Source organism: Xyrauchen texanus, chromosome 10 (assembly GCF_025860055.1).
Source record: "Xyrauchen texanus isolate HMW12.3.18 chromosome 10, RBS_HiC_50CHRs, whole genome shotgun sequence".
Taxonomy (NCBI): Eukaryota; Metazoa; Chordata; class Actinopteri; order Cypriniformes; family Catostomidae; genus Xyrauchen; species Xyrauchen texanus.
This window is the reverse complement of record NC_068285.1, coordinates 39,126,097-39,150,837: the sequence shown is the minus strand read 5'-3', so window position 1 is coordinate 39,150,837 and position 24,741 is coordinate 39,126,097. Positions and strand designations below refer to the sequence as shown.

The 24,741-nt window shown below is 38.6% G+C and overlaps 1 protein-coding gene across 3 annotated transcripts; it reads left to right on the top strand.

Annotated features, from left to right (window-relative positions):
- Positions 1–228: 228 nt before the first annotated feature.
- On the top strand, positions 229–24,652 carry LOC127650694 (eyes absent homolog 3-like). Of its 3 annotated transcripts, none has more exons than XM_052136288.1 (18): positions 229–333; positions 8,856–8,981; positions 9,114–9,163; positions 9,435–9,532; positions 10,181–10,244; positions 10,578–10,687; positions 10,918–11,037; positions 13,679–13,758; positions 17,940–18,120; positions 18,385–18,554; positions 19,028–19,111; positions 19,198–19,287; positions 19,385–19,443; positions 20,557–20,717; positions 21,500–21,614; positions 21,812–21,927; positions 22,220–22,320; positions 24,389–24,652. In XM_052136288.1, the coding sequence occupies exons 2-18, from the start codon at positions 8,949–8,951 to the stop codon at positions 24,467–24,469; spliced, it is 1,713 nt and encodes a 570-aa protein (XP_051992248.1). In that variant the 5' UTR covers positions 229–333; positions 8,856–8,948; the 3' UTR covers positions 24,470–24,652. The 3 variants fall into 3 exon arrangements, with proteins under 3 accessions (XP_051992248.1, XP_051992247.1, XP_051992249.1); XM_052136287.1 differs by having other exon boundaries at positions 21,806–21,927; XM_052136289.1 differs by lacking the exon at positions 10,918–11,037 and having other exon boundaries at positions 21,806–21,927.
- Positions 24,653–24,741: the final 89 nt, after the last annotated feature.

Below are 24,741 nucleotides of genomic sequence, written 5' to 3'. Positions count from 1 at the left end.
TTCCATTAGAAAAATATTAAAAAGTGTATATGCAATATCGCACGATTTGTGTCATTACAAATAGTAAACATTACACAGCAGGGAGAAAAAAAAGAGCCAAGGGAAGGTAAAAATAAGGAGAAAAAAAAACCCACGCATTTTTTTTTTACTGAATAAGAAAAAAGTATCTAACATAGTCAACGTACAACTTGTTTTGCGCGCATGCGCTTTGTGAACTAAAGCGACTTCCTGCCAAATAGTAGTCCCTACTGCCCTAATAACACACGGCGCCCCACCGAGGGAATTTCAGCCCAAGGAAACAAAGTTTCCACAAAAGTAGCACTTGGTGACATGGTAAGATTCTCTTTTCCCTTTTTGTGCAGTACATTGAATATTTAAACGCTTTAATGAGTGCTTTCGTGTGCAATAGTAAGGTCAGTGAACTACGAGCTACATACACACGCACGCTGTGCTAACTGCTACAATAACACTTCAACAGTGTGCACTAGAAAACACATTGTGTTCTACTCTTTATGTATCCAGTACACCAACAGCGAAATGCGAGTGCTATATTCTGCGTATATTTTTACATTTAACTTGTATGAAAGCGTGAATATCTCAGGTTAACTAGCCACAGTGTTGGACAAAAGCACTGGCTGTGTCTCCAATCCAAGTGGGTTGCCTACCTAGACAGTATTTTTAGGCATCATCGGCGGCGCAAAAACGTATTTAGGAAAGGAGAGAGAGGATGTCTGTTTGTCTTCATCTCCACTGGTCACCCGTCCTTGAGTCACTTCTACCAGCCCTTTAATCAAACATGTTGAGCGTGTCTTAACACTTGCGTGACTTTAGCTTCTGCCCTTATGATCATCATAATGTTTGTGTTGCTCTGCGCGCGCGCACACACACACTTGAGATGCATAAAGATTTTAGCTGAGTTGACTTATAAATCTATTTCTGACATGATTATCACTTTAAACGTAATGTATTGTTCAAGCATACTGAGAGCTTCATTTTCCGTCACATTAGTTTAAACTGTTATCTCGGGACAGACGCTGTTTTCTCCTTTTTAAAAGAATTCGCAATTGCTTTCTTGTTTCAATCTTATTGCATTCATCCTCCTAGTCATATGTTAAAGTCAATTAACTTTGAGGTCATAGTTAAAGTGGATCTGGACATTGCTGTCATACCTGGTGCATTTGATTATGCTGTAGTGCCAGTGAAATGTTTGGACACACACTAGTTCTTTGTTATTGCTTTCATTTTAAAATTACTATTAAAGTCATCAAAACTGTTAAATAACACATTGACGTTTGGTAATTATGCCTTGACCAAAAAACTTTTGACTGGTACAGTAAATTATAAGATCAATAACTTGAACTGAAATTAATTTGGACTTGTCCCTCCTTTTCTTAAAAGAAAAAGCGGCCTGCATCGCTCCGCAAGTAAAGACGCTGACTACCACACCTGGAGTTGCGAGTTTGAATCCAGGGCTCGCTGAGTGACTCCAGTCAGGCCTCCTAAACTACCAAATTAGCCTGGTTGCTAGTGAGGGTAGAGTCACATGGGGTAACCTCCTCGTGGTTGCTATAATGTGGTTCTCGGTGGGGTGCGTGGTCAGTTAGCGGAGAATAGCGTGAAGCCTCCACGCGTGCTAGGTCTCCACGGTAATGCGCTCAAGCCATGTCATAAAACGTGTGGATTGACTCATGTGCGGAGGCAACTGAGATCCACCCGGATTGAGGCAAGTCACTACGCCTCACAATGATTTCGCCTAGAGTTCAAGTTTGGTGAACTTTGACTGGCGAAATATCCGTGTTGACCAATAGGAAGTTGTTTGGTTTAGCGGTGACCCCTGTGTGGGTGAGGATATCATTTTAGTGGTGAGTTTTAACTGTACTGTTTTCAGCTTAAGTCTCACCAAGTATAAAGTGCAGCATTAGAAAAGGCTGTTTGACAGTTATATTTTTGCTGGTTTCACGTGCACTCAACATTCGCCCTCAGAATTTTGCCGTGAGAAGGTATGTGTGACCGTGCCTTTACAGTGAGACACTTAAAGTAAACGGGGCCAATCTGTAAAAAAATACTCAATGTTTCAAAAGTATATACAGAAAACTAACAATATGCATGCAAACATGATTTTAGTGTGATAAAATCACTTACTAACCTTTACTGTGTAAAATTATAGCCAATTTTACCAAGATGACGCAACAGTTAAACCCTAAAATGACTGTAAATACAACAATTTAAGCAGTTTTAATTAAATGTTAACAGAAGAATTAATGCAAGTGCTTTTATAAAATTATAAGTTTTACATTTCTGCCTTTAAACATCCAAAAATTGCCCCCTTTCTCTTCCATTGTAAGTGACCTTCATTTTTGCTTCTTTTGTTGAAAGAAAAGGATATAATTTTTTTTGTGTGTTAATCAACATTATGCTCCAATGCTGTCAATTGACCTTAACTTGTATTGAACCTGGAATATTTAACTTTATAGCACATTGATAATTTATTATATAGGTTTATGAAAATGCAGTTGATTAAGATAAGTATGTGCCATAGTTATTCTGAAGGCACTCAGAAAACCTAACCCCACACCAGCTGTCTAACTATGGAAGCATGGGAGGAGTTTGTTCATGACCTCTAGTTTGTCTGGGTTCAAACACAGTTCATTTGGTGTAAACCCAACATAACATTGGCTGAGAAAGCACTGGTTTCACAAATAAATAACTGCATTATAGAATTGCATTGAATTAAAAACCTGTATCATGTAATCCTGGATTGAACACTATTTATAATATAATACAGGTGAAACTCAAAAAATTAGAATATTGTGCAAAAGTTCATTAATTTCAGTAATTCAACTTAAAAGGTGAAACTAATATATTATATAGACTCATTACAAGCAAAATAAGATATTTCAAGCCTTTATTTGATATAATTTTGATGATTATGGCTTACAGCTTATGAAAACCCCAAATTCAGAATCTCAGAAAATTAGAATATTACATGAAATCAATAAAAAAAAAGGATTTTAAATACAGAAATGTCGGCCCTCTGAAAAGTATAATCATGCATATGTACTCAGTACTTGGTTTGGGCCCCTTTTGCATTAATTACTGCCTCAATGCGCGTGGCATGGATGCTATCAGCCTGTGGCACTGCTGAGGTGTTATGGAAGACCAAGATGCTTCAATAGCGGCCTTCAGCTCTTCTGCATTGTTTGGTCTCATGTCTCTCATCTTTCTCTTGGCAATGCCCCATAGATTCTCTATGGGGTTCAGGTCAGGCGAGTTTGCTGGCCAATCAAGCACAGTAATACCATGGTCATTGAACCAGGTTTTGGTACTTTTGGCAGTGTGGGCAGGTGCCAATTCCTGCTGGAAAATGAAGTCAGAATCTCCATAAAGCTTGCTGAAGGAAGCATGAAGTGCTCTAAAATGTCCCGGTAGACGGCTGCGTTGACTCTGGACTTAATAAAGCACAGTGGACCAACACCAGCCGATGACATGGCTCCCCAAACCAACACAGACTGTGGAAACTTCACACTGGACTTCAAGCATCTTGGATTGTGTGCCTCTCCATTCTTCCTCCAGACTCTGGGACCTTGGTTTCCAAATGAGATGCAAAATTTGCTCTCATCAGAAAAGAGGACTTTGGACCACTGAGCAACAGACCAGTTCTTCTTTTCTTTAGCCCAGGTAAGGCGCTTCTGACATTTGAAGCCCATGTCCAGGACCCGTCTGTGTGTGGTGGCTCTTGATGCAGTAACTCCAGCCTCAGTCCACTCCTTGTGAAGCTCCCCACACATTTGAATGGCCTTTTCCTGACAATCCTCTCCAGGCTACGGTCATCCCTGCTGCTTGTGCACCTTTTTCTTCCACACTTTTCCCTTCCACTTAACTTTCTATTAATGTGCTTTGATACAGCACTTTGAGAACATCCAACTTCTTTTGCAATTACCTTTTGAGGCTTTCCCTCCTTGTGGAGGGTGTCAATGATGGTTTTCTGCACAACTGTCAGGTCAGCAGTCTTCCCCATGATTGTGAATTCAACTGAACCAGACTGAGAGACCATTTAAAGGCTCAGGAACCCTTTGCAGGTGTTTAGCTGATTAGAGTGTGACACTTTGAGCCTACAATACTGAACCTTTTCACAATATTCTAATTTTCTGAGATTCTGAATTTGGGGTTTTCATAAGCTGTAAGCCATAATCATCAAAATTATATCAAATAAAGGCTTGAAATATCTTATTTTGCTTGTAATGAGTCTATATAATATATTAGTTTCACCTATGATTAGAATTACTGAAATTAATGAACTTTTGCACGATATTCTAATTTTTCGAGTTTCACCTGTATATGACCCAGGGTAGTATTTATTTATTTTGCACTATGAATTAAAAACGTAATTTGATCAGTTTAGGGCTTTCAGCACAATTGGGAAGGGAGATCAGGTTCCTATTCAGAACAATACATTTTTTTAGAAACATATCGAAACAGTGATATGATGTTCAGTTCATTTAACGGTTCTGGAAGGCCAACTTACTTTCCGAAGATGCTCGTAGAACACTGTCAAATTCCAACATGATCACACGGGAGGTCGGCATGTTGTTTCCGATACTTCCTGTGCCTTTGGATTGGCCACATTATGCTGACTCACTGACAACCAGCATCTCCCATCAGACTTGTTTGCATCGGATACAACTTGTTTACCTTTCCTTGTGGTGTGACCAGAATATTGGTGCATCAGTAGTGTGGGAGACCCGGGATTCAGATTCCTCGTCAAAACCAGGAAGTAATCGCATTCACATAATCAGTGATGCGCACGATTCGGAGGTTGCAATGTGTTAAGCAGCCGGTAAGATGTTTTCCTGAAAGTTTGCCTGGGCAAGCTGTTAAGAACCACCGAAACAAACTCAAAACACCTTCTGTTTGGGACAGATTTTGTTCTAAATGAAATCACACTAGTTCATTCTTTATTTCCTAGGAAATGTGCAGGGGCCTTAACATTACATTTTTAATCCACTGATGGCTAGGTTCAGGTTTGGGGGTGTAGTATAGTAAACATGGTTGCACTTTATTTTAGAGTATGTGTACTTTCAGTATACTTCCTGTGTACTTACCCAAGAAATTACTCCGTAATATTGGGTAACTACATGTACTCAATATGGGTTGGGGTTCGGTTTAGGGTTAGTACCTAGTAGTTACTGTAGTTGTTGTAATTATATACACTGTAAAAAGTTTGCTGTAAGTTTTACAGTAACCTAATGGCCACTGTATGCCAGTAAGTTACTGTAAAATTATTTACAGTATGATTATTGTATCTACATTTACAGTAATATTACTGTATTTTCATTTATAATTTATTTAGTTAAGATTTCATTTGAATTTATGTGTATTAAAATGTTCTACCTGTAAGAATCTAATTGTAGTAACTAATTGATTTTTGAATGATGCAAATAAAATGGACCCTCAAATGCATGACACATGTATACAAAACAGGAATAGTATTTGAAATGCCAAACTATGATCCTAATTTACAATCAATATTCTCTAGAAACAGCTGTTCAAATTAACATTAATACTTGCATCAGCCAGAAGAAAGAGTGAATGAATACTCCTTCTTTCTGAAGTACGTCATTGTGTTAATCATAGATGAAAACTGCAAGGTCAAGTTGGCAAATCTAGAATTATCTAGTTTCCTATTTTGATATGGTGGTAAAACCTGGAAAGCGTTCACACCGATAAATTACATTGTTTTCACACAAATCACACGGCCATTTTTACAGTAATCACTAATCAGTTGCTCGATAAATGTCAACCATGAAGCATAATGTTATGAGAGGCTGCTGATTTAATTGCAACGTTTTAACATTAAAGTCAAATAACATTGGTTTAAGCGGCAGTTTCTTTATCTTTTGTTTGCCTGCTTAACTTACCGTTACGATGGAAACACCAGAAAAGACAAGACACCTCCAGTCTGGGACTCAAACACGATCCAGACCACAACCTTGAAAACCAAAAGAAAAAAAAATACTGTTAATAAAACTCTTTAATCAGGTGACATACGTTAGTTGTAATGTTAACATTACAAGTTAAAACATTTGAAAATATCTCTGTTTAATTTAATAAAATATAATACAAACAATATACTAACCTTTACGATGAATCACCACTGTAAAATTTCATTCCCAGTTGTCCTTTCTCACTTTCACCAAACAGTATGGAAATAAAATATTTGAGAAGAAATCTCCCTTGCCATTGGTCAGTTTTTTCGGGCAGGTTCACCACTGTAAATGGATTTACAGTACAGAAGAATTACAATAATGACCATATATTTTCCCATAATCCTTTGCTATTTACAGTAATGTACTGTATACACATTTTACAGTATCTTGCTGTACGCATTACAGTAAAATACCGTTCAAATTACAAAAATCAGTTACAGTGTAGTAAGTAAATGTAGAACTGCACTGTAAAATAAAGTGCTACCACTTCTCTTCTCTGTATTATTGTCTGAATAATTAAAGTATTAAAATCTCACTTCACAACTTGCTTTTGGCACCCCTCTTTGGACTTTACACCCGGAAAATGTCGCTCACACATGCCCATAATCCAAACAACAGTTACTGCTTTGGCCAATGGGGGCAATGTTTGAATTTGAGAATTTAATTACTTCAGAATATGAACATACAGTGCATCAGGCAAGTAGTCACAGCGCTTTACTTTTTCCACATTTTGTTATGTTACAGCCTTATTCCAAAATGGATAAAATTCATTATTGTCCTCGAAAAAAATCACATGTACATAAATATTCACAGCCTTTGCTCAATACTTTGTTGAAGCACCTTTGGCATCAATTACAGCCTCAAGTCTTTTTGTGTATGATGCTACAAGCTTGGCACACCTATTTTTGGGCAGTTTCTCCCATTCTTCTGTGCAGAACCTCTCAAGCTACATCAGGTTGGATGGGGAGCGTCAGTGCACAGCCATTTTTCAGATCTCTCCAGATATGTTCAATCGGGTTCAAGTCTGGGCTCTGGCTGGGCCACTCAAGGACATTAACAGAGTTGTCCCGTAGCCACTCCTTTGTTATCTTGGCTATGTGCTTAAGTGTCATTGTTCTGTTGGAAGATGAACCTTCACCCCAGTCTGAGATCCAGGGCGCTCTGGAGCAGGTTTTCATCAAGGATGTCTCTGTACATTGCTGCTTTCATCTTTGCCCTGATCCTGACTAGTCTCCCTGTTCCTGCCGCTGAAAAACATCCCCACAGCATAATGCTGCTACCACCATGCTTCACTGTAGGGATGGTATTGGCCAGGTGATCAGCGGTGCCTGGTTTCCTCCAGACATGACGCTTGCCATTCAGGCCAAAGAATTCAGAAATTGTTTCTCATGGTCTGAGAGTCCTTCTGGTGCCTTTTAAGAAACTCCAGGTGGGCTGTCATGTGCCTTTTACTGAGTGGCTTCCATCTGGCCACTCTACCATACAGACCTGATTGGTGGAGTGCTGCAGAGATGGTTGTTCTTCTGGAAGGTTCTCCTCTCTCCACAGAGAAATGCTGGAGATCTGTCAGAGTGACCATCGGGTTCTTGGTCACCTCCCTGACTAAGGCCCTTCTCTGCCGATCGCTCAGTTTGGCCAGGCGGCCAGCTCTAGTAAGTGTCCTGGTGGTTCCAAACTTCCATTTACGGATGATGGAGGTCACTGTGCTCATTGGGAACTTCAATGCTGCAGAAAGTTTTCTGTGCCTCGATACAATCCTGTCTCGGAGGTCCACAGACAATTCCTTTTACTTCATGGCTTAGTTTGTGCTCTAACATGCACTGTTAACTGTGGGACCTTATATAGACAGGTGTGTGCCTTTCCAAATCATGTCCAATCAACTGAATTTACCACAGGTGGACTCCAATCAAGTTGTAGAAACAGCTCAAGGATGATCAGTGGAAACAGGAAGCACCTGAGCTCAGTGTACATGTGATTTATTTTATTTTTTTATTTTTTATAAATTTGCAAAGATTTCAAACAAACTTCTTTCATGTTGTCATTATGGGGTATTGTTTGTAGAATTTTTAGGAAAATAATGAATTTAATAAATTTTGGAATAAGGCTGTAACAACAAAATGAGGAAAAAGTGAAGCGCTGTGAATACTTTCCGGATGCACTGTAAGTTCTTTACTATGGGCTTTAAAAAAAAAAAATCAGTTAGGTTTAATCTGTTGTATTTCATGTCGGTTTTTTTTTTTTATATTTCAGATCACGTTTGTAGGACATTGAGCTGGGCATTGCATAAGCATCGTTCAGGGCCGCACGTGATTTACAAAACCTCACATTTACATGAATATCTGCTAAATTATCAAGTGTAAGAGAGCATCTGTCCTGCTTTCTCGGTTTCCTTCATATTCCAATTATAAATAAATTTAGTAATAGAAGGCATAGGGTGAATAACATTTGTTTAGATCTTATCCTGGCTCACCCTTTGGACGTGACAGCTTGCGCAGAAACGCCTAATGTCATTGATATAATCAGGAAAGAATACAGGCTTCCTTATTTTTCACTAAATGTAGGTTAGTGTACGTGTAAGGAGACGTGGCCATAATCCAGACATGTGCGCTGTAGAGTGGGTGGGTACAGGGGAACATCTGGTGCTTTTGTGGGGGAGCCTCACGTGCCTCACCTGCCGGGCCTGAGCTCACCTGTCAGTGGGGTGAGAGTGGGATTAATACAGTCACTTTCTCCCCTGAATTTCCCAGCTCAGTGCTCATTGATTGTACACACTCCTGACAAGGATCAAGCCCTGTGAGGTGGAGAGGTAGGGGCTGGAAGAGCAAATATAAAGATGTCTCAGTCTGGTGGCTTGCGTGTTTTACACAGGGCCTTGGCCAAAGAAACAGCAGCGGCAACTGCAGAAACTGAGAGTGGGGGTTTACCTGTGCTTACTGTGAAGAAGTCCTCTCTCTCACAGCCATGGACAAATCACAAGAGGTGCCTGAGCTACCCGTGAGTACACTGCAAATACTGACCAGTCAGGAATGAAGAAACGTTCATGTGTTGATAGATGAAATTGAAATTTACATGGTTATTAAAACGCCATGTATGATGATTATACAAAATTTTGGTTTGATTTAATAGACGAAGAAAGCTCGGCATGATCCAGAAGTTGGTCAAGAGAGTGATTCAAGGTAAGTTCATGTGCATATTAATTACAAGGTTGTGGTACATTTAGCCTATATTTTCATGTAGGCTGTTTTTCATATAAAATAAAAAATAGTTGGCATCAAAATCTAAAGAAATTTGGAAACTTCAGGGATTTCCGTCTTAGAGGGTCCTCTTATGATATTGTTAAAGTCGTGTTTTCTTTACTTGATTTGTTGATCAAAAGAACAACATGAACCTGTTGTATTATGATTTATAAGAGGGAAAACAGGATGTTGTAAAGTAGTTTTTTTGCAGGCCGATGGTTGCTAAGGACTCTCCTGACCGAGGCGAATCAACAGTTCAGTCAGAGGTCAATTCTTATTCACCATCGTCTGTTGCTCATTTACACACACGTAAGTAGCATTCTGTTTTCATTCTTAGCCTCAGAAATGCATTTTAGGGCCGTACAATAATGTGTATGTAGGGCTATAATGCCGGTGTTTAGTTGATATTTTTGTTGACAATATAAATGTATATTGTTGTGAATACTGCAAGGATTTTAACATTAAGTTTTCCAAAGATCATGCCAGAAAAAGCTACTTTTGCACCCTTGTGTCACGACTTACGAGTATGAGGGAAGACTGAAGTATTTTGTTATAAATGTCACTGATTGAAATATGCAGATAGAGTTGAGAAGTTCGTTTCTTTTCCCGAATTAGTTGTTTTAAACCGGCTGATTCAGTGAATTGGTTCAAAACTTCTACATGGAAACGCATTTTACATGCTTTAAATGTTGAATTAAAATATGCTGGTAAATGTTGATTTGTTAGTTTTGATTATTACCATGTTTTAATATTTTGGTGCATAGAAATAAAAATTATTTAAGAAATATAATTATTTACAATTGTATTGTACTTCTAGATTGAAATGTTTTTTAATCTACTTTGAAACATTGGCTGTTTGGTGAAAATAATGGATCCTCTGATATGATAATGAAATAAATACAAATGTTGAAATTGTATGAAACCGTAAGCAAAACTTCTTTGTTATGTTTTAAACAGCAGCGGCATGCAAAGACCTCACCACAGCCACTGAATATACCTCACAAATCTATCAAGGAAACAAGTAAGCATTGAATATTGGTGTGAAGACCGCATCTGGTTTGTAATGTTGATTACCCATAACAATAATGTTGTCCCTTAGTTGCACTTGCAGTGGAAGTCTGGGGGGCAAGGCATTGTACCAAGATAAACTTTGAAACTTTTTAAAACCATGATTTAGACAACAACTTTAACACACATTTTTGTATGGCTAAATGTAAGTGCTTTAACAAACAATATAAGCTCCACAAATCTGCTTTAAAACTCTCTGCATTGCCTTGCCCCATAGACTTCTATTGTAAGTGGATTACAGTATACTGTTAAGTGTTTAGCTAGTAACTCTTCCAATATTCCTCAGCACTGCTGTCACTGCATATGCCAGTCAAGTGGCTTTCCCATCCCTGGGCCAGTCGACTGTGTACAGCAGCTTTCCTCAGTCCGGCCAGACGTACGGACTGCCACCATTTGGTCTGTGACTAACCCAGTTGCCGTCTGCACTTTTTTGTTTTCATCTGAACACTTCACCCAAACCCATTCTACTTAAACCCTCATTTACACTCTATGCTGGCAGTCAGACCAATCCACATTTCAAAGTTACATCCTGTTCGTAACCTCCTTCTAATCACCTCATTCTTCTCTGCATCACTTCTCTTCTATCTTTGCCATCTCACGCTCCATCGATCCATGCACGGCCTCAGGTTCTATGTGGCCGGCAGAGTCCGAAGCGCCCTCTGTTGGCCATACAGGGTTTCTCAGCTTCAGCTCAGCCTATACCTCCACCCAAGCCAACCAGATCCACTACTCCTACCCCAGCCAAGGCAAGCCTGCTGCTGCTGCTCTCTCTCTCTCTCTCTCTCTCTGTGTTTCCCACCAACAGCTCCACATATGCTCTTTCTGTCAAACCTTAAAGGGGTCATATAATGGTACATGCACTTTTTCAAGTTGATTGTACTGAAATGTGTTTTGGCTGTGCCTGTACACAACCATCCTATTATGATAAAAATCCATCCAGTGTTTTTGTTTTAATCTCCTTATATATTTTCCCCTGCCTCAAATCGAGCCGTTCGACCGTGTGACGTCACAAGGTCGGACGCCCCTCCCAGGATTGTTGATTGACAGCAGTGTTTCAACACAGACCTGCCCTCGCTCGTGAGCGAGCTGTCAATCATAGTCTGTCATCATTGTTGATACACTGGAGCAGAATGGCGCCTAAGCGATTGTGGTGTTCTGTTCTTCGGTGTAATAATGAACACAGCAGTCATTTTGATGTTCCTAAATCTGAACCGCTGAAGACGCAGTGGCTGAGTTTTGTTTACAATGGGAATATTCCCCACGAGCAACGTCAATGCGTTGATGTTTGCGCGAATCATTTTTCACCAGACTGCTTTATAAACGAGGGTCAGTATAAAGCTGGTTTTGCTAAGAAGCTGCTGCTGAAAAAAGATTCGGTACCAACTATTTATATTCCCTCTGCACCTCCAGAAGAAGTAAGTGTAACGTTTTATTAACCTTTATATTAATCTTTGCAAATCGCTTGCACGCTTCACAATGAATGTGGCTAATGTTTACACTCAGGGTACATTACGGCATGTTTTCCATAACGTTACGACGTTCTCAATATAATTCATAATCCCACGTTTATAATGAACAACGCGTTATGGTTATACAGTTAACATGGTAACACTAAGTTACACATGGTTTACTTGTATGTTACTGATTAAGACGTAATGTCAAAAAACAGTTATACGGAGAATAACTCCAGAACGGAGGGGCGGGGTGACCAAAGCTCATTATCATTTAAAGTCATATGCACTGAAACGGCGTGCTGAAAACAGAGCTGTTTTTGAGCAGGTAAAATTTGTGTTTTCTTAAAATACTAATGAGAATTTTTAATAAAAGTATATTACAAAGTTTTCATTTAGACCCTAAAGATTCATATTAACTTGTACAAAAATGGCATTATATGACCCCTTTAAGCCCTGTTCACACTGACAGCGACTTTCATCCAGGGTTATTATGGTTTAAATTTAAAAAAATGTATTTGTCCTTTCAAATTACTTTAATCTTTGTTAGGTTTCATGGGGGAGTTCTCAATGTTTTCTAGTGTCTTTTTAGTTTGTTTTACATTATACTTTTTATTTAGTTGATTTATAGTTAGTTTTATTATTTTGTAAATAAACGTATTATTATAGCCATAAACTTCTCATGCCCACCTATTGCTATCGCTATCAGGTGGCACTTTAATTTATTAATGAAGCCGGGTTGTAAAAGTATCTCAATTTATAATATGCTATCAATATTAAAAATTGTGTTTTTATTTTTATATTTTTTTTTCTTCCAATTTGGAATGCCCAATTCCCACTACTTACTAGGTACTCGTGGTGAAGCGGTTACTCACCTCAATCTGGGTGGTGGAGGACAAGTCTCAGCTGCCTCCGCTTCTGAGACAGTCAATCCGCGCCTCTTATCACGTGGCTCGTTGTGCATGACACCACGGAGACTCACAGCACATGGAGGCTTGTGCTACTCTCCACGTACAACTTACCACATGTGACTCTATCCTCCCTAGCAACTGGGCCAAATTGGTTGCTGGAGTCAATCAGCACACCCTGGATTCAAACTCGAGACACCCGAGGGGTGGTAGTTAGTGTCAAAACTGGCCAGTCCCCAAAATGTTTAGTTTAAAAAACAAAACCTCTGTTTTGGAGTCATTAATTTTAATTGTTTTCCAATTGTTTGGATTTTTTTATCTTGGCTAATGATAATGATTTAATTCAACTTTCATTTTTGTTACTAATAATACCACTTGCAGAGACAAAGCAACCAAAATTAATTTATTTTAGATTTAGATTTCCAGTGACATCGGGTGTGGTCCAGGGACTCAAAGTTTAGAAAAGTGTTATATTATGAAAATGAGCAGCAACATGATGTGGCAACTACTAATAGGAGTGAAGACAGTGTAGCTCACTTGATCAGTCTCCAGTGACATACTGTAATCATGTGCATGTAAGATGTAGGTAAATATTACTGTCAACCATATAACTTTTTTTATTAATTGTTTCATCTCAAAATAAAATAACAAATTAATGCTCCCAGAAATGATCAGTGTTACAGGTTAGTCAGTCTTGTTCTTGATATGGTGCATTATGCAGCACTACTTACAAAACCACGAATATTATTCGGAAATTCGGTGGTTCTACTAGCAACCAACAGTACAGCGACCTGGTGACCTCCATTGATAAAACATACTGTCTGTGTGAATGGGGCTCTATTAATATTAGACCATTGTGAAGAAAGACATCCAAAACTATCCACCAACACCACTTTCATTAACAATCATACATCATTTAATTTAATAATATTAGTCATGATCACTAAGAATTTGTAACTCAAAGCTGTTCACTACACATTATTTTGGGTGTTTGATGTCCTGTTAAATGGTTGATTGTCTACATTCAGGTTCATGTTTCACTACATCCAGTGTGTACACCAACATCCCCTCAGCAACTGCAGTGACTACAGCCACCACCGCACATCAGGTGAGCGTTTATAGAACAATAATCTACCAGCAGTGGAACAGGGTGTTTTATGAAGGAACTAAGTATTTGCTTGACTATTATAGGATTAGTTCACCCACAAATTTTAATTCTCCCATCATTTACTCACCCTCATTTCATCCTAGGTGTGTATGACTTATTCATCTGCAGAACACAAAGGTTTTTATGAAGAATATTTCAGCTCTGTTGGTACATATAATGCAAGTGAATGGTGACCAGAACTCCGAAGCTCCAAAAAGCACATAAAGGAAATAGAAGTAGTCCTTATGACTCCAGTGGATTAATTCATGTGTTCTGAAGCGAAACGCTAAATGTAAGAAATGGATCAATATATAAAATTCTTTTATAAAAAATTCAAATGGGTCAAATACATGCTGCATCTTGCGTGATGTAGCTAGTTCACTCGAGAACTGACGTGTAAATTCTGAATAAATATGGAAGTGCAGTGTTTACAATAGAGGAGCATATATATTCATACATGGATGCCTCATTCGGCTGGTTTGGATACATCAACTGCAGCGCCATCTTGAAACGATGAACAAAGAGAGCTGTTTGAATACAGGAGATCAGGCCTAGCTCTTTGCTCTGACCGCAGCATAAACGGCTTTTTAAAGGTAACATTATTGCAGTCCATATCATAATAAGATATGAATATCTATGCAGAGGAGGCTTACGTGCTTGAGGCAGTTTGAACTCCACCCTCTTCAAGTGTTCCTCTTCAAATATTGGTTTATTTCTGACACCTAGTGTTGTGCTTCAGAAGACCTTAATTAGACCACTGGAATCGTAAGGATTACTTTTATGACTCCTTTGTGCATTTTGGAGCATAAACATTTTGGCACCCATTCACTTGCATTGCACTGACCTACAGTGCAGATATATTCTTCTAAAAATATTAATTTGTGTTCTGCAGAAGAAAAGAAGTCATGCACATCTGGGATGGCATGAGGGGGAGTAAATAATGAGAGAATTTACATTTTTGGGTGAACTCTACCTTTAAAGTGACAGCTCTAAATTTCTGTCATAATTTCCCTACCCTCATGTTGTGACTTTCTGTATTCTCTGGAACCCAAAAGATGCTGGACAGAATGTTAGGGACTGGCAGTGTCAGTCACCATTCACTTTCAAAATATGGAGGAAAAAAAACATTTGCTGAAAGTAAATAGTGACTCCCTATCTCCTTATTGTGTTGCTTGGAAGAAAAAGGTCATATGGGTTTGGAACAACATGATGGTGAATGATGACCGAATTTCCATTAATAAAATAAAAATAATTCTGTAATACATGTTAAATGTGTATTATGTAATGGAATATAGGGGAGTAAATCTATTGTCAATTGTGAAAGTAACGAGTTACTCACTACTTGAGTTTTGTATGCCAATTGTTTTTAACATAAATCTTTTACACTTCCTGTTCAAGTAGGCTCTTTTTCAGAGAAATGCCAAATGTTTAAGTGCTGATTCTGTGAGTGGATGTCATGTTTTAGGACAATATATTAGGTTTACGTTTATCAAAGGCCTCTATCCTAGCTATTGTTTTTTAATCATAACTGTTATTGGCCAACTTTCTTGAGTGATGAACAGCTGTAATATTTTGTAGTATATCTAATGCAAAACATGCGCGAGGTATCTGCCCATTTTATTTATAGACTTATGTTAATTATTTTCAGTCTTGACTGTTTGCCAATAATGTGTTAGGTTACGTTTACTGGGTAAATTTTGTTTAGAATATGTTATTAGGTTTGTTCTTATTGGTCCTGCACTGTTCATTCAATTGTTTCAATAAATGGCAGAATAACAGAACATGTGTGAGAAATCTTAAATGAAGCTTAAAGGCTAAATAGACTTAAAAGTTCTCAATTTCATTACTTCTGCACTCAATTTTAGTAGTTTTGTGTACATCAACATCTGTTTGTCAAGAATTGAAATCCTCCAAAAATGTATTGGCAGTGACATAAATTGTGTTTTGCAAAGTGTGCTGCTTCAGTATTTGTAGGTTATTTTTTTCACATGTTTCTATGGTATACTGGAAAACAATGATAAGTGTTTCATAAGTTTTAATGGCTTTTATTGGCAAAAACACTCAATATATGCAACGAGTCAATATTTACAGTGTTGACCCTTGTTCTTCATAACCTCTGCAATTCACTCTGGCATGCTGGATATCAACTTCTGGGCCAAATCCTGACTGATGGCGATCCATTCTCGGAGTTGATCACAGTTTGTGGGCTTCTGCTTGTCCACTCGCCTTTTGAGGATTGACCACAGGTTTTCTATGGGATTAAGATCCGGGGAGTTGCCTGGCAACAGATCAAAAAATTTTATGTAATGATCTCTGAACCACTTCATTATCACTCTTGCCTTGTGACATGGTGCTCCATCATGCTGAAAATGCACAGATCATCACCAAATTGCTCCTGGGTCATTGAGAGAAGTTGTTCTTGCAGGACGTTTTGATACCATTCTTTATTCATGGCAGTGTTTTTGGGCAGAATTTTGTGAGAGCCCACTCCCTTGGATAAAAAGCAACCCCACACATGGATGAATTCACTGTTGGCACGACACAGGACTCATGGTAGCGTTCACCTTTTCTTCTCCAGACTATTGATTTTCCAGATGTCCCAAACAGTCTAAAGGGGGCTTCATCAGAGAAAATATCTTTGCACCAATCTTCTACTGTCCAATCCTTGTACTTCCTGCAGAATTTCAGTCTGTCCTTGATGTTTTTCTTGGAGAGAAGTGGCTTCTTTGCTGCCCTTCTTGACACCAGGTCATTGTCCAAAAGTCTTCGCCTCACTGTGCTTGCAGATGCACTCTCACCAACCTGCTGCCAGGAGACGGTCCTGGCACTTGCTGGACACTCTGTAACTTCCTGAAGCCTTCTTCACTGCAGTTGAACCTCTCTGCTTGAAGTTCTTGATGATCCGGTAAATGGTTCTTTCTGGTGCAATATTCTTTGCAGCAATTTCCTTGCATGTGAGGCCATTTTGATGCAAAGCGATGATGGCTGCATGTCTTTGTTTAGAGGTAACCATTGTTTACAAGAACACAATGATTGGAAGCACTTCTTCCCTCCTTTTATAGCAATCTGTCTGCTCTTATAATCCAAACAGAATGATAGTGATTTCACCTGCAAGTGCATTTCACTAGTACTCGTTCACACTTTCCCAGGTGCTGCTGATATGAATAGTGAAATTATTTTAGCTGGTCATTTTGTGTCAGGGCCAAAAACATTGAAATTTTGGTTTTTGTGATTGTAGAGAATTACGTAGTGAGGACACGGGAGGCAGGTTGCTCCAAACAAAGGTAACACTCTTTAATTCGTCAACTTAGCACTTTACAGCTTCACAATTATACTCTGCTTCATAACAGCCGGGCCCTCCCAGTCTCTGACTCTCTCCCCGTCTGGAGGTTCTGTGGCTGTGTTCATGCCGCCCTCCCCATGCTCACTGAAATTAGAAACATGTGTTAGACGTGTATTTAGCTCAGGTGCAAGTGCCCTTACCGCTTTCTCTACCCAGACGGGCGCTTGACCACTTCCCCGCTGCCACAGTGATAAAGTTCCTTTGTTTGCCCAATGAAGCTTTTTGCAATTATTTAAAATGAATCTGATCATTCTGCACAATATCCTAGAAACAGTTTGAATCAACACTACAACAACTTTACCTTTGTTTGGAGAAAACTTTGCAAAACGGTTTATTTCACTGCCAATACTTTTGACCACGGCTGTATTAATCTGTAAAACTGAGATATCAATTGACCTCTAGTGTGAGGCTGCTGCCTTTGCTTGAACCAGTGTGGTTTCTCTTTATGATAACTTCATTGGTCATAATCTTGCCACATAGCAATATATTTGGACTGAATAGAGCTTTTCTGTTCATGTCAATTTGTAGGCCAACCAGTAGGGCTGATATGCCCTGGATTCCCACTGGAGTTCTTTTTTTTTATTTATTTATTTTATTATTATTATTTTGAGAAAAATAACGTCTGTGGTCAACAAGACTTTCACATTTTGTTCTACAGTATAAATTGCACAAAATCATACGTCAACATGATGCTTGAATCTGTGAAACTAACCGTTGTGTGATATGAAACATTAAATTAACAATTCATGAACATGGTCTCATTTCTAATGGCCGCCTCCTTTTTCTACTCTCACTTTAGGAGTTTTCAAGTTACAACTCTCTTAGCCAGAGTCAGTTCTCTCAGTACTATGTTCCGCCTCCCAGTTACCTGCCTGCTGGGTTGCCCAGTAGTGATAGAGATGGAGCAGGTGTGGTGGCACCTGGATATCCAGCCATTAAAACAGAAGGCAGTGCCTCAGCAGACCTGCCCAACACAACAGGTGTGTTGTCTTTCCTCTCTAACATCTCAGGTTGTTGCTTTACCATGACTCTCATAAGCTGTGTAGTAGTCAGCCAATCAGATTGAAACTGTTCTTAGCAAAGCCTCCTAGCTCCACCTTAGACCTGGCCTTGTCCAGTACTAGCAAAGAAAATTATTATGTGTCTCAATGAGTTCGCAACTGCAAGCAGAACAGTCCTGGATTATTTCCATTGTTGTCAATGTGAACTCTGTACAGTTCATACAGTCATTCTCTTTCAATCAGATGCTTCTCCAGGAGTGACACTCCCCACAGGTGTGGCTCTGCCCGCTGGGATGGCCCTCCCAACTGGAGCACAAGACCAGGATGAGCCCAACCGCAAAAACCCTCCTGGCAAAGCTAAAGGCAAAGCCAAAAAATCAGAAGGCTCACAATCTACAGACAATGATCTTGAGGTAATGCAGCAGTTGCACAGCCTTAGACCTGAAATACACTTACATATTTCTTCAAGGTGCTTTCTTGCATTACGGTGATGGTAAGAAACCTCAGTACTCACAAGGTTTGTACAGTTACGTTCAAATGTCTGTGATCTTCAAACTGTAAATGGTAGCTACAGTTTTAACCAATTGACAGTTGAGGAATATGCGCTATTATATTTACTAAACGGTTGCAACTGTAAAATTTCGGACCATGAAGTTTTTGTAGATGGAAGCATTTGTGTTCACGCTCTTGAGTGCTGACTACAGACTTGACTTCAAGCATCACTTTTGTTGTTTGATAGCTGCACAATTATTTCATACTTTTGCTTTGTTCCAAGTTGAGAGTAGAGAAATTAGTCCAGAGAGGAACATAATGGACTGGACAACAGAAATGACAAAAGTACAAGTACTTTCAAGTACACTTCTGAACTTCAGTTTTCTTTTTGTAGCGTGTCTTCTTGTGGGATCTGGATGAAACCATCATTATTTTCCACTCTCTTCTTACTGGCTCGTTTGCACAGAAGTTTGGCAAGGTACGGCAAATTCCTTTCACAGACTCATAGATGACAATAAAAAAATGTCCTCACTGTTTTGTGGGCTGATTTTGTTTTTAACACAGGACCCATCAACGGTTCTTAATCTGGGTCTGCAGATGGAAGAGCTGATCTTTGAGCTTGCAGACACTCATCTCTTCTTCAATGATCTGGAGGTAAACAGGAGTGTAGCAAAACTCATTCTCTGACTTTGAACCATAGTGCGGTCTGTTTGGTTCATGTGTATGGCATTTGTCTTTCATGTGAACACAGGAATGTGATCAAGTCCATGTTGATGATGTCGCCTCAGATGACAATGGGCAGGATTTGAGGTAATGAAACAAAGTGTTATCCATGTCAGCATTGAGATACTTTATCTTATTAGTAGTGTATCTTGCCTATAAGCACATTTATGGTTAGGGGATGCATTTGCAGTCAATGGCCCTTGTCACAAATAAAAACTTTTATATTCTCCTAAAGTCAAATCAAGTTTTTCAACAATGTTATTCACTTAAGCAGTAACATCCCATGCTTTATGGCTGATTCTCACAAAACCTGTCCATAAAATGTCCTGATCCTGTTTTAGCTCAACATAAAAAAGCAAAGAATTTGTTCTAATATGCATAAAGAAAATGAAGCCTCTTTTTAAAGCCATAAAGATAAATTTTAAATTGCCATGACAATAGTGTCACAGTTCTGCGCATTTTACTTCCCAAATTTTAATTACAGGAATGCAAAATATGAAGTTCTCATTATTGCAATGCGAAGTAATTGTATAATATTTAAATTATAAATGATTTATACATTATAGTAAGATGACTGTGCTTGAAGAGTATCGTTGTGCCAATGCATCAAACAGGTTTGTATTCTCTCATGGTGAAAAGAGTGTTCTTTGAAAAGCCAATTCGAATAAAAAAAAAAGTATCTCCAGACCTTTAATTTTCTTAATGCAGAATATCACTTCATAACTCTGTCTCTATTGATTTTGGGCTAAATATGACCTGGATTTTCTCAACAGTTTTTGTGGGATTCACCCATTATATACTTGGTTACCATTCCAAAATGCTGTCAAAACTTTGTAATTTGCCACATATTACCATCAACCATCTCTGCTGTTAAAAGGCTTATTAGAAAAAGTGGTTCTGAATGCACAGTGTAGGTGCTAGCGACCTAAAGCAAGTAAACGGCATGGAGTAACTCCTTCAGAAGTTTTTTTGACAACGGCCTTGGTATCACAATGACATTGTACGTCTTCGAACCGACAATGTCTTTGTTCACTCCTTTTCGACAACAGGTCCTATTCACACATTATATCTAAATGCAAAACTTGCTGTTAAATCTGCTAAAGCCCTTTTTGTATGTGCTTTTGGTTAGTCTTGGGTGTAATAATGCGAGACAACCTGATCTCACTATACTATCATCTAACACTGATCGTTCTGGCTTAGTAACTACAACTTCTCTAGCGATGGCTTCAGTGGGCCCAGTGTGGGTGGAGGTCCAGGATCCACCGCAGCTGTACAGGGTGGTGTGGAGTGGATGCGCAAACTGGCCTTCAGGTATCGGCGTCTCAAAGAGATCTACAACGGATTCAAAGGGAATGTGGGAGGTAAGTCCACAGGGTGGTGCTGTTGTCCTGTATGAAGCTCATGACCGCTTCATACTTGTGTGCTGCCAGATTAAACCAACAAAGGAACATGTACAGCTCTGGAAAAAAATTAAGTGATCACTCCAAGTGTTTCTTAAACCAGCATCTCGACATGTATGGCAGACATTCCAGTGCCTGTTGAATCACTGCATGAAGTTTCACTCCAGGAGTTGCATAAAGTCACCCAACAGCAATGTGAAAGACTGGTAGAGATCATGCCAAGATGCATGAAAGCTGGGATTGAAAATCAGGAATATTCCACCAAATATTGATTTATTAACTCTTCCTAAGTTAAAACATTAGTATTGTGGTGTTTACAAATGAATATGAACTTGTTTTCTTTGCATTATTCGAGGTCTGAAAACAGACATTTTGGTCATTTTGACCAGTTGTCATTTTTCTACAAATAAATGCTCTAAATGACAATATTTTTACTTGGAAATTGGGAGAAATGGTGTCAGTACTTTATAGAATAAACAGAAATATTAATTTTGCTCAAACACATACCTATAAATAGTAAATGAACATTTAGAGTGGTCTCTTAATTTTTTCCAGAGCTGTATATGTGGGATACTGGTGCAATGTTCCAGCACGTTATACTGTAGTTTGTATAGAAACCAACGTACACTTATTTACAAAATGCAGAAACATTGATGCATATACTCCAGTAGAATGCAGTGTGGAAGAGAGACTACATTTCTGTATGTGTGCGTGTCAATTGCAAAACTCTCTTGATCTTGCAGGTCTGTTGAGTCCAATAAAGAGAGACCTGCTGCTCAGACAACGCTCAGAGATTGAGACTGTCACTGATGCCTGGCTTAGCACGGCCCTCAAATCTCTCCTGCTCATTCAGTCCAGGTGAGATTCACTCCTCCTGCATTTGACTCTGATCTCAAAGCATTCCTGATGAAGAAATGAGCAGATCCACCTTTGTGGGTTTAACAATGCAATAGAACAGCACAATTAGCAGGTTTCTCAATGTGGTTCCTTCTGAATCAATGTAGCATGCACATTAACAATGGGTTAATTGTTTGGGTGTTTGTTCAAAGGGGCAGATGTGTGAATGTTCTGGTCACCACCACTCAACTGGTTCCTGCTTTAGCTAAAGTTCTTCTTTATGGCCTGGGTGATGTCTTTCCTATCGAGAACATCTACAGTGCAACTAAAATAGGTAACAGTCTAACAAAGTTATAGGGGAAATTTTTTTTTTCCCCTTGTTATATGTAGTTTAAATGAGTAAAAATGCAAGTACACATTTTTCAACTTACATGGGTTTAGGAAGTGCACAGGCACCATTTTTAATTTGATAAAAAGGAAAATTAGTGCTGGATGTGAGGAATAAATGCACAGCTGGAACTTACAATTTGACAATTATTGCATTACATTTTGGCTACAGGGGTGAATTTACACATACTATGGGTGACATTAATTTGAGTAATGCTAACTGACCCTTATATTTGTAGGAAAAGAGAGCTGCTTTGAGCGTATTGTCTCTCGCTTTGGGAAGAAAGTGACCTATGTTGTCATTGGAGATGGCCGTGATGAAGAATTTGCTGCAAAGCAGGTACTGCATCAACGCAAGTGTTTGTACATTTAACTCTTCTACCAAAGTTCACATAACCCCCTTTTATTCTCTCGTGGCAAAAGATTTTTCACGATACCTCCATTCTTTAACCCACTGATTACATTTTTTTATATTTGTATTTGGCCACATCAATGATCGAAAACATGTTTTAATAGGCAATTCGCAGAGCTGCAGACTCCTTGCCATTCGGCAATTTAAATCCAAATTGTCATTTAGGTTATTTGTGTTGAGCCGGTTTGTATTTTGAGGGGTTGTTAAAACAACAAATATAATAAAAAAAATAATGATTAATGATGTCAGTTACAAGTATAGTTAATGGTATAACTAAAATAGTAATTCAGATAAATCCAATACATTACATTATTATGGAAGACCAGAAAAGCATTGATAAGACGATACAAAAAGTGCCTTTAGAAGTTAAAATACTGGTTGTTTTATTTCCGTATAATCGATCATAAGCCTGCAATTGAGTTTGTCCGTCTCTCACAGCCAGGCTTTCAAACTTTGTTAACAAGGACCACCCTAAAAATTATGATCTCACGAGGTACAGCTCTGGAAAGAATTAAGTGACCATTCCAAATGTTTCTTAAATCTGCATCTCGACATATATGGAAGACATTCCAGTGTCTGTTGAATCCCTGCATGAAGTTTCACACCAGGAGTGGCATAAAGTCACCCAACAGCAATGTGAAAGACTGGTAGAGATCATGCCAAGATGCATGAAAGCTGGGATTGAAAATCAGGGATATTCCACCAAATATTGATTTCTGAACTCTTCCTAAGTTAAAGCATTAATATTGTGGTGTTTACAAATGAACATGAACTTGTTTTCTTTGCATTATTTGAGGTCTGAAAACACTGCATCTTTTTGGTTATTATGACCAGTTGTTACTTTCTGCAAATAAATGCTCTAAATGACAATATTTTTACTTGGAATTTGGGAAAAATTGTCAGAACTTTATAGAATAAAACCAAAATTTTCATTTTTCTCAAACACAAACTCTAAATAGTAAATCCTGAGAAACTGAACATTTGGAGTGGTCTCAATTATTTCCAGAGCTGTATTATTATTTGTAATGTGTGAGTAAAATAGTAAGCATGACTTCATAAAGACATGTTAAGTTAAATAATTGTTTTTATTGTTATTGTAATACAACTGAAAAGTTATTAAAATATTATCTGGAAAATATTTACTTGTATTTGGTTGACATGTATTTTCTGCACTATTGAAATAATATAAGATGTGTTTTTAATAAAACTTTGTGCAGATATGTTTAGGACTGTCAATGGAATAATCACAGTTCATCTCATGAATTAAACCCTAATGAGGTTAAAATTTATTAATGTTAGCTTTTTGCTTTTTTTTTAACACTTTTTCACTAATATGTTTTGCAGACCCTCTAGCACCCCCTTGTGGTCATGGACCCTAGTTTAAAAACCCTTGTTTCACAGGACTGTTTCTGAGCTATTTTTAATTGTTGGTCTATGTACACCGTGTGCCGTCCAGTAGGGATGGAACGATATAATTTTTTCTCATCTGATACCTGAACTATCCGTTTCGTCCAATTCCGTGTGTTTTTTTTAATGAGTTTAGAACATCTATAATTTACTATGTGGAACTGATTGGGAGTACTGGGTGTAAAGAAACAAAAACCAACATGCAATAATTGATTTGGATCGGGCTCGGCGGACTGATACCTGATCCGGGTAAAACATCAGTATCGGACCCGATACCGATCCAGGTATCGGACCGGTGCCATCCCTACCATCATCTGTGAAAACGATGTGTTGACTGCGGATTCGCAAAAACATCGGTGGTACTTTAAACTTGAATTGCTCTGATGGTATAAAAAAAATACTTATAACGGATAATAATAAATATAATGACATAAAAATAATAAAAAGGATGCAATGATTTATAATCCAGCACACCGGCCTGTACGGCATGTCACGTTTTCACCGGAGTTTGCAAGTATGAATTCTGTAAATCTACTTTTGTTTTTAGCTACCTCAGCATGATCTAATCGGTATATACTTGATTCTTTAGCACAACATGCCGTTTTGGCGAATCTCTGCTCACGGAGACCTGATTTCCCTTCACCAAGCTCTGGAACTGGACTTCTTATAGATGAAGCAGGAGAAAAGACTTTGAGTTGGTCAACAACCCTGCGGAGAAGACTTCAGCTGCACCATAACTCTTACCAGCCACAGCAGCTGAGGTGGACTGGAACATTTGCGGTCCTTGACAAAACTCTAGAAAATTATTGTAACTTTGATCTCGCAAGCCCACCATTCTCTCAATGGCAGCTACCCCCCCATTCATTATTAACACAACAGGGCATGGGGAGAACACTCCCACACTGCATCTCTCACAATGGAGCTTTACCATCTTCAAAACAA